At 32.0% G+C, this 20,777-nt stretch overlaps 1 protein-coding gene and 1 non-coding gene across 3 annotated transcripts in view; one reads left to right on the top strand and one right to left on the bottom strand.

The window, feature by feature from the left end:
* The window catches only part of LOC124364817 (multiple epidermal growth factor-like domains protein 8), a 111,618-nt gene extending 99,660 nt beyond the window's left edge, over positions 1-11,958 (bottom strand). The window contains exons 1-4 of one of the 2 annotated variants that reach the window (XM_046820593.1): positions 11,866-11,958; positions 4,346-4,556; positions 2,481-2,644; positions 601-887 (exon numbers count right to left, since the gene is read on the bottom strand). In XM_046820593.1, the coding sequence (XP_046676549.1) occupies positions 601-887; positions 2,481-2,644; positions 4,346-4,538 (644 nt within the window). In that variant the 5' untranslated portion in view covers positions 4,539-4,556; positions 11,866-11,958. Of the gene's footprint in view, positions 1-600; positions 888-2,480; positions 2,645-4,345; positions 4,557-11,793 lie in introns of both variants that reach the window. The other variant, XM_046820592.1, reaches the window with a different exon arrangement.
* A 91-nt stretch (positions 11,959-12,049) lies between these two features.
* On the top strand, positions 12,050-12,121 carry Trnap-agg. The gene has a single exon. It is a non-coding gene; the product is annotated as a tRNA-Pro (tRNA).
* The last annotated feature ends 8,656 nt before the right edge of the window (positions 12,122-20,777 follow it).

Here is a 20,777-nt window from a genome sequence, read left to right as displayed (position 1 = left end):
GAATATTCCCCATCATTTCCACTTCTCAAATAGAATAATTTAAGAACCTTAAGAAGACATAAAGGTGTTGTATAGGCAAAATGTTTAATTTTTAGTATGATTGAAAAGAACTTTCCCTTGTATTTTTATATAATATTGTATGCATTATGTGATTTTTAAATACTCTTAACACTTTATATGCACCCTCCCCACAAATTAACCTGTGCTGTAATCTTGACTGAATTAATGAAAAATAAAGAATTCGTAATACATTTGGACCACACAACCGCTTTAAAAATTAAAAACAAAAATCTGTTGCATTAACATTGCAAACTATCTCACTATAAAAAATAAATAAGCTTATATGGATATGAGGTATACACAATATGTCAACTTTGTACATAAATAACCGAGAAACTCAAACACATTAGCTACCAGGTGACATAATCTCTACTGTAACAATGGAAACTTAATTAAATTAATAATCTAATAACTCATATTTGCTTATCTAGGAATATTTTGCTATTAAACAACAAAGTATGCCAAAATGAAATGGTTTGTAACGTTGAAAGAAACACACAAGTAATGTTAGTGTCAAGATATCCAAAATAAGATACTCACGTGTTGCCAACAGGATCCGCCTTGTACAGACTGCAGGCTTGGCCAGAGTAGCCGGGGAAGCATTGGCACTGCCCCAGGACACAGCGACCCCGCCCCGCCGCCATGCCACACTGGCTGGGACACAATGGGCGGGAGCAGTCCACCCCACCCCACCCACTCTCACAGATACAAGAGTGAGCTAGACAAGTTCCGTGGCCGGAACAGTTGGCTGGGCAGTCTGTGATGTAATACTCTGCACGGAACCCGTCCAGGACATAGTTTGTATCACTGTAGAGCAGCACTAGCATCTGTAACATAGAATAAAACACATTCACCTTTCCCAACTATTGTTACTACCAAGTTATATTTATCAACTTGCCTTCAGCTCGCTAAGGGTTACATCCCAATGCTCCTATCCATGATCCATGAATACTGTATATTTTGTGTTGTATTAACTTAAAAAGAATCATGGTTTGATACACCTGATAATGAAATTCTTGCCTCCAAAGATGTAGAGATTACAGTGTCTGCTTACTTTTCATTTAGGACATCTGCTTTTAAGAGCGGGATTGGAAGGACAACAGACTTTTGGCAATTTAACCATCATTAGTATTGGTATCAGCCTGGGTTGCAGGAATGGTATCTGCACCACTGCAACTCAATGGCAAACACCCGTTTGTCTTATCACGGGTTCAGAATGAAATTCTTTCAAAATGACATCTTTTAATTTATATCTATTACGATAAAATTTTATCTTTTTTAACATGTCATAATAATTCTTTCCTCAATTGTTATAAATATGTAAAAATAGATCAAATGGGAAAATTGTAAATGTTGTCATTTAAGTTTACGTATAACCCTAAAACATCACCTATTAAATAGTAAGAATTTGACTATTTTGTTCAACACTTGCCTGACCAAAATTGCTTTTTTTATATTCATAATCATGAGAAAATCCTGTATGATATTCTTTTTTTAATACAATTTTAGTTCAGTTTTAAAGAAAAGGTGTGATTGTTACTAAGAGCCTAGCCTAGTTATGAATCACTATCGACTGGATATATGTGGCAGGTTAGATGAGATAACAGCCCTGCCACATTGCCAAACTGTGGATACCCCGTGACAAAGTTTGGCAACTATGCATTCGTACTGTAGTTTAAAGCCAAAGATTATGGAACTGTTTGACAACGTAAAGAACAAATAATTTTTCTGACCATATCTATGTTTAACACTTCCCACGCCATATACGGATATATCAGAATTGTATACTTTGAGCAAAACGACAAACACAAGTATCCGATGTTACACATTTTGTCTCTTGGAGAGTTTTTTAGTTCACAAAAGACTTTCAAAATGGCAGGTGCATGGTCCATTCCTATCGCGGTTGGTAAGGAAGTATTTATAGACGCGGCTGGGGGAGGGCAGTGCTCTTGGTGCCCTTTGTCTAGCGCTGTCCACCTGCTCTGTTCTATTTGTCCTACAGAGCTATAACCAAATATATCCCTAAATCCTTTGCCTGCCCAGATGATAAGATAAGATGATATACCTTATCAGTGAAACTTAAGATAAAAAAATTCTCTAATAACTAGTAGTTTATATAATTTATCAGTTTTATTTGTTTGTACCAAGAATTTGAATTTAGATCAAGTTCACAGTATAGTGAATTATTTTTAGATTTTTATCAATAAATATGTTAATTTTAACTCAAATTCCCTGTTTAATATTTTTTGTGTTTACCTCATGTAACATACTTATAATAAAAAAAAATTAGCTTTGAACTTAAAGAAAAATATATTTTATAGATATCTTGGCGTTATAGGAAAATCAATGTATTTATTAGCGGCGTGTGAAGGGTTAAATATATTGGATGATATGTTCATTAACCAAGACAGTCTACTCACAAAACCAGATGTGGCAACAACAGTCTGAGGTTGAGTCTTGCCACTGAAGCTCCCCAGCATGGGAGAGTTGAAAGAGTCCCCGTCGTACACATAAACATAATCGTAAGAACATTCTGTCCCCATGGACGTGAAGTTGAGCGAGATGAATTGCTCACTGCTGTTAGCTGAAACAGAAGACACACACAAAGTTAAAACAAACTTAGGTCTTGGAATTACCTTAATTCCGGACTATGAACCTGGCTTAGGTTTAGTCTTTTATAATTCTGACGAAGTGTATGTGACCAAAGACCTTAAATCTTGAATAAAGCCCAAATTTCTATCATTTTGACACAGCCCATAAAGCAGATTAACACATTTGCAAACAAATTAACTAAGCATCCAACACAAAATTTGACACCATACCACTTGGGAGCCAGTATATTTTTGTAATTAATCCACATAAATGTAATTAATTTAGAATATAAACAACTAAATGATAAAGAATTCCAATAATCAAGCCCCCAAATGTTCATTAACAAACTTGAAAAATTGTCCTTACTCACGGTTTGTTGTTAAAGCGAGGTAAAAATAATACATTACGCTTTAAATTAAGAAATGATCATTTTTTTAAAGGTTTAGTAATAATTCTAAGTAGTAGAATTTTTAGGCATACATCTCGTCAATAAATTATATTTTTCTAACAATATTAATATATTAAATAATAAACTTAATTCAGCCAACAGAAACTTAGTATGCTTTGAGTATACTAGTTAGAATAACATCTATGGAAGTTGGTATAGCTGTGTATTATGCCCATGTATACGCGATGTTGAGTTATGGAATTACTTTGTGGGGTAATTGTTCAGATGTGCAAAAACTCTTTATTAGTCAAAAATCAATTATTAAAACAATAGATCATTGCAATTCAAGAACAACATGTAAACATGTTTAAATCCTTACTTTTCCATGTGTATATATTTTTTGAAATGCTTAAATTAGTACATTAGAATTCTGATTAATTTGAAAAATACAAATTTAATAATAGATATCATACAACAAATTGTAATTTGTTTCAATATCCAGACATAAACTAACAAAATTTGAAACTAGTCCTCTTTATCTAGGTTTGAAATTGTATAATATTCCACAGTCATATAAAAAAACTTCCCTTATCTAAATTTACTAAAAAAATTAAAAGAAGTACTTTGCCAAAAAACATACTATGATGTAAATGATTTCTTTCAAGACAGTTTATGATGAAAACGAATAATAAAAATATATCTTTTACCTAAATTTTAAAAAGGGTAATAGCCCTTGGATTTAATAAATAGTTTTTATTTTTTTGTATCAGTAAAATATGTATCCAAAGTAATGTTTTAGAATAAGCTTTAGTTATTTGGTTTTAATCATCGACTATGTAACAGTTTTTTATTACATTGCGATAAAAGAAAACGTATTGTACAATAAATATTTGTTTATTGTTTATTGTCTATGTATTTTCCCAAGATTGATTTATTTGATTTAGTATTTTCAATTCAATTGTATATGAAAAGATGGAATAAGGCAATAAATTGGTTATTCCAAAACTGTAAAAATTCCACGGTCTTATTATCTGAACGAATCATTACAAAATCAACACGTATCATGAAGCTGCCTGTGTAACCATGGGCAGCACTAGCCTTGCTAAGTTATATCTGAATTAAATTTAAACCAAATTTGTTACTAAATATGTAGACTTCTACATTACGGCAATTTATTATTTACTACATGTAATCCTTGAGGCAGTTATTATAGTACAATTATGACAATATAGGACAATACCCATGTAGTTTTAAACAAAGAAAACTTATGCTAAACAATAATGAACTTAATTCCAGTTGTTGTACCTTTGATGAGCCACTCGCAGTGGGAATCCTGAGTGTAGTTAGATCCTGGTGGGCCATCAGTGATCACACCCCACGGCTCTATGTGCACCTTCCTGGTCCTGTCACACGGCCCCGTCACAGTGTGCAGAACGGCTCTACTTTCCGGCTCTAGCAGCACCACCACCAGCACCAACAGCTGATAATTACTCAGCATGTTTGACCTCACTGCATCCTGCAATCGTGACCAATGCTGATTTACGACCTGATAAGTCTTTCAGTAATGATATTGTGAGATATTACTCTAGGTAATGCATTTTTTGTTGTTCTGAAGCGAAACTAAGAACAGTTTATTACATTACTTAAGGCTAGGCTCAGATTATTATTTGCTAGTGTGTGAAAATACAGTGTCCGAACTGAGATTTGAAGCACAGTTCCTGGAGTGAATAAAAGTCAGGACCCCCCTATTTATTTTTTTGTATGGTTTATACAAGGAGATATCCTTTGGGTAGTCGTGCAGTGGGGAAAGGAAGTTTCATTTGATGATTTTATAAATTGTTTGTGTCCCCCAAAAATGCAGTATTTTGGGGGCAAATTAAAAGATTTCAAATGTAAACCCCTCTCGTGACCCTCATTTTGAAAAAAATAAACAAACTTAAAGAATGGTGAAAACCAGAGATAGCAATCTCTTTCCCATACAAAGTAATAGCCAGTGTTACCAGAACAATATTTTTAATAACTCACCAGGTTGCCAAGTCAAATCGAATGTTCAAACTGAAGCCCTCCTACTATTTGGCAGTGAGAGAAGCGTAGGGTGAGCTCCTCTCTCACATTTCGAAAAGTCTGAAGTGGTAATTTGGTTACAGGCCTCAACAATCCTGTTTCTTGAATCTTACATTTTCTACTGGTGTTTTGTAAATGTTAGTGTAGATTTCATTAAAACTTTGACAACCTATTTTTGGATAGGAAATAGACAGCGATCTCTGGTTTTCACATTATTTAAATTTGTTTATGTTCTTCAAAATGAGGGGTCACTTGAGGGGGGTTAAAATTTGAAGCTTTTGAGTTACTCCAAACTTCCGCATTTTCGGGGGACACAAAAAGGATATTTCCTCAGCCTATATAAACTTTAAATAAAAAAAATTAGATGTAGGGGTCCTTACTTTTTATTCAACCTGCAGAGGAGATTTATGAGAATATAAAAAATATATGCTTATAAAACATGCTTTGAGTAGATAATCTAGGAGCCAAGAGCCAATTTGTATTGTACACACATATAACCTGGTTTTTCTTGAAATTGATTGAGAAATTTCCCTAAGAAAGTAATCAATTGTCAGCTGTGCTAGTTTTTTTTTTTGGATATCAAACTGTAAGGGTAAAAAAGGGTTAAAAATATGAAATGACAATAATTATTTTCTAAGATCATATTTTCTTAAGGTTTACAACACTTAAAATCAACCATCAGACATGTAAGTACATGTTAAATCAGTGTCACCTATCCATATCCAGCTGTCTGACTATGGCATGACGATTATTTATATGTGTTGGTTTTAAACGTATCAAGCTACAAAAAACATAATCTAACAAACAATTATTGTTTTGTACTTTAACCCTTTTGATACCTTTCATTTCGATCTCCAACCAAAATTAGCTTGATTGACGATTCAATTTCTCTTTTGTCGATTTTGAAAAAAACCAGGTTGTGCGCTTCTACAGTACAAATTGGTTCTAAGCTCGTAGACTTAAGAGAGTGACGCACTTTTTTGATTATGGCCAAGTGGGTTTGTCTTGTTAACCAACAGTACCCACTTGTGAATTGTGTCTTACTAAATACAACTCATGTTACCTCCTCAATTACACATTTTCTGGAGTTCTCTTTTGACAGATAACTCTACCATACAGCTGATAGGTGTCACATGTAATAAGACTGTTTGCAAAACAAAACTAGCAGTCGATTCTATATTCATTGCATCAAAGAACGAAAAATACAAAGAAGATGACCATCCTGCTTTTGTTGAGCCTGTGTCTACAAATGTAAAAGATCTTTTTAATTTTTAAAAATACAACAAAAACACTGAACACTTTGCTTTCAAAATGGGTTATGGTGTTCATGTTGTAGAGTATATCATCAGCAAAATTAAGAGGAACAAATCTCAACAGTTTATAGAGAAACAACAGTGAAATCGTCAAAATGCTCATGAGAATCTGTGAAAAAGATCATTCTCTCTACACTACCTGTGTTGTGACACTCCCGCTAGGTCAAATAAAAGGGCTGCTAACAGCGCCATTCACTGTGTTAAAACGACATTGCATACTCTATAAATATAAGAAAGCACCTTGAAGTTATATGTAATGTAAGTTTGTAGTAATATGCAGCAAAAACACATGTTTTTGTGTATGTAATAACTCTGTTATTCATTTACCCATTTCTAAATACATAAATCAGAGTTGACTCTACAAATTTTTAACGTCACACACAAATTGGTGACGCTACATACAAATCTGTAACTTTTATTACAATTTAAATACATCAGTATTGATAATGGTATAAGTTTTGATTAGCTGTTTAATTTTATACCAGCAATGTCTGGCTTCAGTTATACTCATTTTTCATCTTTACTTCGGTCTGTGATATTTTAAGTAAAGATTTCAAGGTTAATCTTAGAATCCCTTCCAAACTCATAGAAAAATCATTAAATTTCCTAAAATTATCTCAGATATTATCTAATTATATGAAAATGACCCTAATGATCAATTTAATTTTACAAATTTCTTTATATTTTCATTAAAATATAAGATAAGATATAAATAGTGCAAATGTCTATGAATCTCTGACGACAAAATCTCTTATTCTAAAGCCATACACAAAATCATTCCAATGTATTTCAAGATCCATTTTGAAGCATTGGCTTGTACTGAAGTATTAAATAATCCAAAAATATTTACACTAGTTACAATTATTGGACATAACATGATGTAACAATAAACTAGTTACAAACTGCTCATTAGTTCAACAAATGATTGAACTAAACAGAGTAAACTAAACAAGTGTCTTGCACAACACCTTGTTAAGTTTGAAATGATCTTATAATCATGGTAAATTTCCGTAAACACACCTGTTAGCTTAATTCATAACACTAACCAAAACTAGAAAACGTCATTCTTAGTACCATTACATATATAAAAAGAAATATTCAAAGTTCTATTTGTTTACACCTCCTTTTTTCTTTACATCTTGATATACCAATAATGTGTCACAAGCAATCATTTATTGGTAGTAAACACAATATTTCAAAATACAGCTAGTTGGAATTTTCAGATGCCTTCTTGGTTCTCCCAAGTTGGAATTTACTTATCTAATTAAATGTAGCCTATAAGTTCTCTACCTATAAGTATGTACGTTACATATCCTCATCAAAGAGACCTTATTTTAAACTCCAGTTCAGGTACAGCACTTTCAGTTTCGATTATTTTTTAATTATGCTGAACATGTGTTGAACTTTCTATTACGAATTTATAGAAATTCATTTTGGAAATCGACTTATGTCCAGGTAACTAATGCAACTAACTTTTTACGCTATGTCAAATGTTACTTTTTAACTAAGGAAAGGTCAATATTGGCATCATCAGTCTTGTGTGTGATGGCGTGCCTAATACACATTATAGATGGATAAAACTGTGAATTTATACTTACCTTATCTAGATATACAGGGTGATTCAAAACTAAACGGCAATCTCTCGGGAGCGTATTCTATAGCTAAAAACAAGTAAAAAAGTTCATATAACCATATGCCCGGAAACGCTTCGTTAGCGAGTTACGCCTAGCGAAAGATTTCGCCCGGATTTCAGAACCCTTGGTGAAGTCAGGCCGTATAAAAATGATAAAGGTAGTTACAAAGATACAAATACGATTGTTTTTTATGTTTTTATATCTGACAAATTTATTAAAATTCGTCCCAGAGCTGTAAATGCAATACTTTCAGAGATATCTTACGTAAAACACAAGAATTGGTGCAAAGAAATAACACATTTTTGTGTTTGACGTAAGATTACTTCCATAAATGTTAAATAAAGGTCATTTTTTTCTTAAACAGATTTGTAGAACATTTAATTCTGAAAAGATTCATGTGAATTACTTAGGAAAAAAATTAATAATAGGTATTGAAATTTAGCTTTATTTAAAAATAAAACAGACGCACAAAAATGCATATTCTTATCTGCATAAAATATTAACTAATGTTTAGGTTGTGAGTAACAGCTGATCTTTTATTCTAGATTGAACATTAACATAAAATGTATTTACCTTTATAAAACTGTAATAATCACCTATAATAGTTGCTCAAAGTGTCCTCCGTTGTTAGCAATGCACGTTTTCGCACGACGAATCCACTCTTTTCTAGCGCGTTTCATAACGTTTGGAACATTCTTGATAGTTTCTGCCGCCTCTGTAATGCGATTACGTAACCCCTCTATGGTGTTAATCCGTTTTGAATAAACAATTGACTTCATCCAACCCCATAAGAAAAAGTCTGCTGGCGTGAGGTCAGGAGAACGTGGTGGCCATTTTACTGGTCCATTTCGACCAATCCATTGTCTACCGTATGTATCATTTAAATAGTTTTTCACATCATTAGAAAAATGTGGAGGTGCTACGTCGTGCATAAACCATGCATTTATTCTGTTTTGAACAGGAATATCTTCCAAGAGGGTAGGCAGGTTTGTTCTTAAAAAATTTAAGTACGCTACTCCATTAAGTCGATTAGGGAGGAAAAATGGACCAATCAAATTATCACCCAGAACACCAAGCCATACATTGACTGAAAATGTATGTTGAAAATGCCTCGTCGCAGTTTCATGTGGGTTGTCGTACGCCCAAGTATGGGTATTACGAAAATTTACAATTCCATTTCTAGTAAAACAGGATTCATCAGTAACGAGAATACGCCGAAGAAAATACTGATGTCGTAAACAATTTCTTCTTAACCAGCGGCAGAACATCTTCCGTTTATTAAGATCTTGCGGTAATAAGTCTTGAACACGTGTTATATGGAATGGGTACAACTGTGCTTCATGAAGTGTCCGCCATACGCTTGACTGGCAAATATTTAACTGACGTGATAATCGTCTGGTGCTTGTGGTTGGTGATAATTCTACAGCATTTATTATTGCTTGTTCATTATTATAGTTCCTTGCGCTACGTTGACGACCAGTATCTATTCGCTTCGGTTCAAAGCTACCAGTTTCTCTAAGTCGTCTCTCCACAGCTTCAAATGTTTTGCGATCAGGTGTTCTTCGATGTGGAAAAGTATCACGATATTCCTGAACTGCAGCTAAACCATTCTTGTTAACTTTGCCGTAAATCAGTATCATGTCCGTATACTCTTCAAACGAATACATACCATTTACATTATATGCCATTATTTACTAAGATAATTACATACACTTTTACAAAAATATTTAATAAAATATTTTAAAAATAAATATTTAATAAAATATTTTATACACTTGTATAAAATATTTCCAAATAATCACAGGATCTCACAAAATACAATCTTCACAAGCCACAATACAAAAACCTCCATAAAGGTTATTCAAATATTACTTCATGAACTTAATTGTTGATCAGCTGATATTGCCAACCTTTGCAAAGAAAATATGACAATAAAAAGTGTTGAATAAATGATCAGCTGTTACTCACAACCTAAACATTAGTTAATATTTTATGCAGATCATAAGAATATGCATTTTTGTGCGTCTGTTTTATTTTTAAATAAAGCTAAATTTCAATACCTATTATTAATTTTTTTCCTAAGTAATTCACATGAATCTTTTCAGAATTAAATGTTCTACAAATCTGTTTAAGAAAAAAATGACCTTTATTTAACATTTATGGAAGTAATCTTACGTTAAACACAAAAATGTGTTATTTCTTTGCACCAATTCTTGTGTTTTACGTAAGATATCTCTGAAAGTATTGCATTTACAGCTCTGGGACGAATTTTAATAAATTTGTCAGATATAAAAACATAAAAAACAATCGTATTTGTATCTTTGTAACTACCTTTACCATTTTTATACGGCCTGACTTCACCAAGGGTTCTGAAATCCGGGCGAAATCTTTCGCTAGGCGTAACTCGCTAACGAAGCGTTTCCGGGCATATGGTTATATGAACTTTTTTACTTGTTTTTAGCTATAGAATAAGCTCTCGAGAGATTGCCGTTTAGTTTTGAATCACCCTGTATATTTATACTTATAATATGTGCGCATATATTTACCTACTTATATAGCCCAATACCAAATAGTAGATAGGGACATAGTAGTCTTGTTGTCACTGACACTGTTTCTTTTTGGTAGGCAGAAAACAAGAACCGATCGTCATAATGACATGTAATTTTCACAGGAAGTCCAATAAAGTTTGTTCTTTCTAATAATGTAGTTTTTTAGGTCTGCGGTAAGAAAAAATAAATGGTATTTGAGTAGGCCTAATACCAGACAACAATGGTATTACTCAACTACAATGGTGATGAAATTACTTTATTTTGTCACAAGCTGTGAGACACAATATCCTTCAAAATAGTAAGAAATTTTAAACCGCTTTGATTGTTACATTTAATAAATAAACAAAGTTAGATAGTTTTTAACTCATCATTAAATTATTACTTTTTAGATATAAAACATAGCTGAACTATAATACCATAATATGGAATACCTATAAGTAAATGTAATTCGGTTCATCATTTTAGTTTGTTCAAATTGTTCGGTATTAGATATCAGAAATATTGATGGTTCAATTATCTTGATGGTTGCTTATCAAACTGCAGCTAAACGTTATTAAAAAGGTAGATTTGACTAATGACAATCAATGGTTTACTTATTTTTTAGTACCCAAGCATTTGATAATGCAGACATGGATGACTGCAATCAATTAATTAGAGTTGCCTGGTACAGAAATCTATCCAATAGTCTATGAAATAATTTTGCTAAACTATTTAATATAATTCAAACCTGTATTTTCCATGATTTGCACACCAGTTTCAATTTCATTAAATCTAACAAATTCACAAATTACTGACCTCAGCCCAACCCAGAAAACCTACATTTGTTTATTTTCCTACCAAACTGGTTTTCAATTTAATACTTCACACTTTTTAAAGACATCAAATAAGTTAGCACGAACGAAAGTAAGCTAAACGTATAATAATGCTATAGGCTAATTAGTTCATAAAAGACCTACATTAAAGCGAAATTTAAAAGTAAGGTTAGAATGTTTTTGATATTATCTTAATACTTCTACCTTGCCTCTGTACCTCTGACCAACAAATGTACTGCTGTTAACGATTTAAAAATTAAAAACACACACATTTTAATACCTTCCAAAGATAATTCTACTATCACAATAACACATTAACTGTATGACACTGACACTGTTTACGACTAGAACCTCAATTCGCGAAAACAAAATAATTCCTACCTTGTCTTGAATTTTTATAAATGAGTATTACATATTAAATAAAAGTTGATTATGCAAACGAGCAGAACATACATTTTCACATTCATTAACGATTAATCTTCATTCATATCTTGTGTCTTGAACTGCCTAGTGCCTTCCTACCGTAGGCCATGAAAATCTGTTTCAGTCTGTGCCATAGTGACGTCACGAATACATCCAATCAAAACAATCCAGCATTGTACGGTTGTTGTTCATTGATTTCAATGCGAGTTATCATGGCTCGTTGGTCTAGGGGTATGATTCTCGCTTAGGGTGCGAGAGGTCCCGGGTTCAAATCCCGGACGAGCCCTATAATTTTTGCATTCATACATTAATTTGTGTAATAAACAAAAATATTTGAGAATAAACAAAAGTCTATAGAAGATACATTAAACTTTTTATTAAGTTTAATGCACTCATAATCTAAATTAGTAACTTAAATAGTAAATAATTTTCTTTTTGCCATCTAATTTCTACAAAGATAACTTGTTTAAATTAATTACCAATATTTTGTTTAAAATCACATGTACAAATTACGTGTTGAAATATGTAATAGAAATTAAAGTCACAATATAAGTTAGTAACAATAAAATATGTTTGAAATATTTTACTTCTAAAAACTTAATGGAGTTTACGTAGTTACTAACAGCATTTAACTAAAATAATAAACAAAGTTTAATTTTTCGTTGCTAGATTTCTTTAATAATGATTTTAATAATTTTGTTTTTAATGTAATACCTGTTTAATTGACTGCATTTCCAACAGTGACAAGTTATTTGTTTTTTTAATTTGTATTACTGTTATATAACATTTTAATACAATATAATTAAATTGTCATTGGCTTGATTATTTGTGACACCAGTTATGGTGTGGTCTGCATGACTCCTATTTTAGTAAATCTTTAATGAAGTACCAAAATACTTAGTTAATTATTTGGTTTCAATTAATTACACTGAGTGAAGGTATGAAACATTTTTGTTAAATATTAATGTGATTCTATTGTAATGAAGGTTGTATTTAATTATTTCATCACTTATTGAATTATTTTTACCAGATATTTTATATATTTTACCAGCATTCTTTCCAATCGTTGATAGTTTTTGTAAAAAAGTAACAGTTTTTAATAAATATAAGATACTATATAAGAGTTTTAACATTATAAAAACATAAAGTAACTGTGTGATTTAAACTCTAATAATACAAATTCCAGGCAAACTTAATTTCTGTAATATTAACCAACAATATGCTAACTAACATTTTGATTTTGATTTATCATACAATTTTGTCTCTGGAATTTAAAATTATTATACGAGTATATTTAAGTAAGTTAAAATTATTTAAATTCTCTTTAAATTCAGCAATATAAGCACTTCACAGACAATTATAAGAGTTTTAAACTAAACGATACTTTGTCACACACTATATCTATACACAAATAATTGACTATTTGATAACAACATGAATGTAAATGCTAATAAACTAATTAAAACTGTACTATTTATTATGGGTGCTTATTTACTAGTTAGTTTGAAAGCTAGAAACCTGCTTGTCGATACTATATTCAAGACTAATTTTGTTTACACTATAAAACCTAATAAACATTACATTTTAGTATAAAGACTCATAGTTGAACAAACATTCTATATTATTAAACAGATACTTTTAATATAAAATTAGCCAACTTTTTTATTTTATTGTCATTTTTTTGTACATTATCATAGAGATAAGAAGGAGGGTTATAATAATTTATTATTACAAGTTGTCAGTTCATTCATAAAATTCACTCAGATGATAGAAAGAATGTTCCAGCAGCCAGTTCTTAAGATGTTGTCTCAACTGTAGCTTATCGGTATTCTTCAGCTGCTCTGGGAGGGTATTCCACAGCTTCACTCCAGCATAGGTTGGTTTCTTCTCTGTGGAAGCTAATCCATGCACAAGTAGTTAGTGGTTGGATGCATGTCAGGTGTTTTAATTTGTGCGCCGATTCTTGCTGCTTTAGATGAATTAAGATGAAGGAAGGTGACAGTTTCTAGGATGTAAAGATTAACCACAGTGAGTATTTCCAGTTTTTTAAAGGCTCCTCCACAAGCTGCAATCACATACCGAAGGTGAGATCCTTACAGGGCGTAGTAGGCCATCTTGGATGTTGCTTGGTCACATGTATATTTTATTCTGAGGATTACATAAAGTGTTGTACATAGTTTGCTGCATATGGAATCTATGTGGTCAGTTCATGCAAGAGGGTAATCGCTAGGTACTTTGAAGTAGTAGTTTCTTCCAAATCAGGTAATCTTACTGAGCTTTCTTTGTTTCTCCGTAGAACTAGTTGCTTTCTTTTATTTCCATTGACAAGGTCATTTCCTTGGCAGTATTGTATTGCCATATTTAATGTGGTATAAGCAGCTACTTAAAGGTGTTCTGGGTCTTTTTCCCCTAACACAAGTATTATATCATCGATGTACATCATAGTTTGGCTGAAGTTTTGCATTTACCTACGGAAGCTAACATTTGTGTATAAAATAAACAACACTGGCCCCAGTGTAGATCCCTATGGTACACCATATTTGTTGGTCTGTGACATTGAATTTACTTGACGTTTTAATGTGTTACTGGTATTTGTAATAGAGAAATAAATAATATACATATTATTATTGTTAAAATACATACTACTCATACTAAGATTAGTGCCACAAGATTTTGTTTATCCAGGATCGATAAATTGGATTTCAGTAAGCAGTCGGAGATAATCAACACTACCAGCAGTGTAGTCTTTTTAAAACCTCGAGCGTGACAAGCTCAAGTTGTTAATAATACATGCACGTAGTGATGAGTATCTTCGAAAACTCTAATCTGATTGCGCGGCCTTCCAAGTTGACTGATGAATAATCGCTGGAAAGAAGTCCAAACAATAGAATTACATTCCAGGAGAGGATGTACAAATGCCTTGTAAAATATAAGCAGATCAACAGATTTTCGGATATTCGCCATCCTTAATGTAACAAAAATAAAACACTATGTTTTTGAGAATTTAAATCCATCCTTGTTATCAGGTGTTAAAAACTCTTTAGACATGAGGTTAAGCATCCACAACATTGCCTTATGCCTTAAGGATTTTCAACACCAGATGAAGAGGTTGGATTCCAATCCTTGAAACAGTGTTATATATTTGTAACAATAACAACGGAAATTTCTGAAACACTAGTATCTAATTAAATTATCCTCTGTAAATAATAAACTTTAAACAAAGAATAAGAAGAACATCAGTAGAAAGATTGCCATGAGTAGAATGGAAGATCAAATTAAGAGTGGGTTCTGCCTTATTGCAGTTTAGTTGAAGGTGTTCTCTAGAACGAAATGGCAACAATCTAGAGTCAACTTCATGGTATACTTGGTTGGTTTAACCGTAACAATCAATTTTACAACAGGTAATAAAGATAGATACTGAAAATTAACATATCTCTACATAGACACTATCTTAATATTGACCATAAAGCGCAGGATGACCTTGTAATTTGCTTACTGTCACAAGTTTTAACTGCATTGGCAACCAAGCTAATATGGTTTTGGTGGTTAAACGGGTTTGAAGGCTCATAAAAGTCTTATCCATCCAAATTGCAGTTAAAACCCTGTTTCAGGATCATTTTGACATCATTTACTCAATGATTCTGCAAACATTTCAATGTTTGTAAGTTTAGGAAATTGTGCTAAATATACCTAGAGAACTAACCAATTTTTACTCTCTGCTCCTTGCATATTATAGGATAAACTGTTCTAATGGTAAAAAAATAGATTTGTGTATTTTAGTGGGTCCTTGTTTAACAATAATAATAATTTAGTGTTGTATAAAATTTTCTTATATTGATAAAGTCATACATTGCATGTTTAAGCTAAAGCAACAATATATATTAGCAATATAAATACACACATATATAAATTAGTATTTTATTCTAACCTCTTTACAAATCATTAGTCTTAGAGAATATTGTAAAGCACAGGTTAAAATATTGAAATAATTTTCAGATTAATAAATAAAGGTTTTCCTGTGGTCTGCTCCTGACATAACTTGTTTCACAGTTAAAATTTAATTAATCCTGCTGCACTTATTGTAAAATATTTAACACATACATGAAAATTCCTTCTAAATATGAAAAATAGGCAGTTCATTTTTAAACTCCATGAGAGTAAAATGAAATAATGCCATTAAGAAAATGTCTGTCCATATGTGTCTTTATCCGCTCGTATGTCATTTTTAACTGTAATCAAAGAATTTACTGATTTTGTGGAAAAGTTGCAGTTGGAGAATACTTGGATTTAAATTATTCTACATATTTAATCTTTTTACCTCAAAAACCTGTTGTTATGAAATTTTTTCAATTTTCCCCATATTCTTGCTTAAAATTGATAAAACTTAAATTTTGACTTAATTAAAATGCAATTGAAATTGTGACAGAGACACATGAATGGTCTGATGAAATTCAACTTTTAATTTTATTAATTTCTCCTGAAACTCGTTTTACTGCTAACCATTTTTAATTTTTAACACTCAAATCCCAATAAAAATTATTCGTACGTAATAATAAAGATTTTATCCATACAGTAAGCAATGTTTTAAACTTGTGATTTTAATTATATGTTGACTATTCATAGTTAAAAATTATTTGTTTAAATCAAATTTTCCAACAAAAATACTTAAAAAGTGCTTAATATTTAATTCCATATATGAATGCCCAAAAATTGTTCAAAACTTTTTTGTTTTATGGAAACAACAAAATATAATACCTAAATTGTCGAAAAAAAGAAAGTTTCTGTCACAGTTTTATATAATTTATCTACATTAATGGTACTATTAACCTTCATTTACATAAAAAGTCCCATTTTAAATTATATGTTGTATTATATATTTTTTTAACACATACAAATACAAATTTTGACCATATTACTATGGCTAGTTTTCTCAACTTCATTGTTTTACTGCGTGGTAAGCCAAGTAATTTATGTTGACCTTCACTTGATATAATGCCAGGAAAGTTACAGCCTGTAGACCTTCAAGGCCAAATCCAGTTTCCGGTTTCTCAAGTTTACAATCTTTATCACAGTGAGATCTCATAGTCTGCTGTGCTATAAAACTTGCAGCATTTTATACCTGTACAAATTTAATTTAACTAGGCAGATTTTTTTCTTAATTTAATAGTACTGTAGGTTTTTTAGTTAGTAATATACTACTTTTATTTATTAAACAACAATAAAATTGATAAGATTCTATATTTCATGCAAATTCATACCTGCATCTTCAGGAATCATCAAAGTATATAAATTCTATACTCAAACATGAATAAATTCTGCAGTATTTATCCGGGAATGCAGAAGAACTTTTAAAAACTTTTAGAAAAAATGATTATGGGTCTCAGACATCAATTAACATGATCAAAAAATGACGCCAGAAACCTCTTTATGTTTTTAGTAATAATAAACAAAATTGCCTTTTTGGGTAAAAATCTTGGCAATGAGAAAAATGTGAGTGACCGAAACATTATTGCTTAATCGTATGTGATAAATATTTTAGTAATTTACAATTAATGGCATGAAAACAAAATTTTACTTAGCAATTACGGAATAAGATCATAAATCATAATGATGACATTTAAAGTTAGATGATAAAATACATTTGGCTATGTGGTATAAATACCAAATTAAAAAGAGAGAAAATTACTTATACATTATACCGACCACTCTTACGTTTTATGTTTTCAGTTTAAAACAACAAAAACTTACCATAATTAAAAAAGCAAGTAATGAACAAAAATACATATTTTTTGTTACTGTACTGTTGTGTCAGTTTATTTTATTTCAACGGGTAAAGGCCGATCAGTTTTCCTGTTAAGGCTGCAGTCAGCTTATTCTCGGCAGTTGGCTGGTAGGATGGTCATCCCACAGGGTGGGAGTTTGGCTTTCAGGTAGGGTAAATAGGAGAAGTTCGTCCGTGACATCCAGGTACTTAGCTTAGGTCAATGTCTGTTTCTACTCAAGAACAAATATTCTCTGAACAGGATAGGTTTAAAACATGGATATGACTAGTTAAGATATGGATTGATATTAGTTGATAGAAAAATCAGCAGACTTACCTTGAAAACTATTTTTTAGGCTCCACTAATTGTAAGAACAAAAAAGTACACATTTTTCGCATAGTTAGACATTTTTTATTGTTCTCAACCAGTAGAGAACATTCTAGTTGTCTGTTGGGTTACAGACACTGTGGGAAGTAGGGATGTCAATTCACTTATTCACATTATTCTATATTTATTCATTTGTTCAGTCCTATGAATTCAAACCAAAAAATATGGGTTGAGTAGGTTAAAATATAGATAAGTAGATCTATACTCATCTCATAGGGAACTTATGGTAAGAAAAGTTTTGTTATTTTTAACAAAAACACTAAAAGTACCAACAAATTACCAACACGTTAGTTTATTTAATAATTAGATTAAAGCCTTAAGTTTAACCTGTGATGACATCTTCTTATAAAAGAAAAAAAAGGAACAGAGCTTGGTCTGTAGGTATCGTGTAATTTTACACGATACCTACATACATAATTTTGCTTAAGACTTTAAAATAGATTTGTGAGCCTCAGATATTAAATGGTGTAGTTCCCAAGAAAACACTTTGTTAGTAAAATAACTGCCTTGAGAAATCTATTAGCCCTAAAAAAACATACATTTTCTGAGCATAAATCAGTCAATCTGGAATTCTATTCTACCTAATACAAACTAACTATGCTTACTGAAGGATTTTGCTTGAGCATTTTGAATAACAGGTTTTCTTAGTATAGGTTGGTCGACATGGTCATAAAATAGATAATAAATCATAATCACAATAAGACAAGGTAATAAAAATGTAAATATACAACAATTATCTTTGACAGATTCAGCAGCAAACAATCTGGCCAAAGTGTTATCACTCATTATAACAATAACTCTCCTCGTAAGTGAGGTGAGTTAAGAATTCCACATAACTCTCATCTTCACCTGTTAAGAACAAAACAGCTCCCCTCAAAAGAGTTAAGTCAAAGTCAAAATTCTTTATTCCATTGAATTGTCAATAGATATAATTAATTTAACACTGAAATAGATTTAAACAGTAAGATTACACCAGTGAAAATTATTTTTAACTAAATGTAAAATAGATTATTTATAAAAGAAATATAGAAAAAAATCTTATTAGTTAAAATATTAAAATATCAACTCTACATCACAGTTCAAAAATTCCTGAATTGTATAGAAAGGATTTCTTCAGCCAATCAAGGATCCTGTTTTTAAACTTTGTTAAAGAAGTGTTCCTGGCTGAACTGTGTAATTTGTTAAAACATCTAATCGCATTTATCTGGTGAGATGATCCAATTTTAGCCAATCTACGTTTGGGTATATCTAATTTGTATCTATTGCATGTTAAGTAATTATGAATTTAATTCCTGCTTGAAAAAATATGAATGTTAGTTTAAGCGAATATTAAAATTTGGTATTCACAAACTGTATGAAACAAATTTGGAGTTCACAATGGCTCATGCTAATTTACAGGTGGGCAATTCTAATTAAAACTGTATTGCTAATCCTGCCTTTGTAATTAAGGGACTTATTCTTGCCCTCAGATTCTCCTTGTATAACACATAATTTTTATTTCCAGGATTTTTGTATGTAATACTTTGTATCTACAGCTCCGCAATACTAAAGCTAATATTAGGATGGTGCTCATCATAAACCTGCCAGTCATGAATCTTGTTAATCTTATCTTCTGTAATTAAAGGTATTTATTAAAATTCCATGAAATATTGTTTGGTAATGAATTGTTGGCATTCATGCTCTCACTGTGTGAGTTAACATTACAAAAAATAAAAAAATTCTGATCCCATTATCCCAGCATCATCTACCAAGGTAGCCAAGTTCCTAAAGGATGGAGGATCTGTAATCATGAGGCATATGATGACAAAAGCATCAGGAACACCCCAGTATTAAGTCAAAATAGTCCAATGGTAGACAGATGATTTTTCAGAGTTCAGAACACATTGGTCCGCTTTGTTTTTTCCTCCTCTCGGGATGAGCTGTGAATATTACCCATGGGGCCTGCTTGCAGGGTGTGGACTAACAGTACAACTCATAGAGTTTAGACACAAGGAGAGCCGCAACCACATGTGATAGATTGTTGCATAGAGACCAGGTCTCCCAGTGCAGCATGTTTGTACAGTACAGCACTACTTGTTGCCTCCAAAAATCGACAAGAGCTTGAAATAAACTCCTATGTGGCATACAGCATGGCAAAACAGTACTGCCTTCAAAATGATCTGGTCCTGAATGAAAGTAAAACCTATCAACTGATATACACATCACTTCCCAATGACTACCAAGGCCTTCCAGAATTAACAACACTAAACTCAAATAAATATCTAGGCATAGTCCTTGACAACAATCTCTCATGGACACCTCATGTGACCCAACTTTGTAAGAAACTGAACATGGGTCTCTATGCTATACGAAGGCTAAAGCAGGTCAGTGATAACAGAACAGCCATCATAGCCTACTACTCTTTATTTGAAACCCACCTAAGATATGGTTTAGTGGCCTGGGGTGGGACAAGCGCTTCAAACCTCCAAAGAGTATTGGTAATTCAGAAAAGAGCCATAAGAACACTGAAAGGACTAAGACCGCAAGAGACATGTAGAGAAGCCTTCAAGGAGCTCAGGATCTTGACAGTTACTGCACTCTATATTCTTGAAACAGTAATGCATGCAGTAAAAATAGGCCGAGCCAGATTAGGAGACCACCACACATACAACACAAGGCATAGGCACAACTTCGCACTTGACACTCATCATCTCTGTCTATTCGAGAAGAAACCATCTTATCGAGGAGCTGCCTTCTACAACTGTCTGCCAGAAGAAATGAAGAGAATCCCTGAGAAGAATCTGAAGAGAAGAC

The sequence above is a fragment of the Homalodisca vitripennis genome, chromosome 6 (assembly GCF_021130785.1).
Source record: "Homalodisca vitripennis isolate AUS2020 chromosome 6, UT_GWSS_2.1, whole genome shotgun sequence".
Taxonomy (NCBI): domain Eukaryota; kingdom Metazoa; phylum Arthropoda; class Insecta; order Hemiptera; family Cicadellidae; genus Homalodisca; species Homalodisca vitripennis.
Note: the sequence above shows the minus strand (reverse complement) of the source record. Positions and strands in the feature narration are given on the sequence as shown.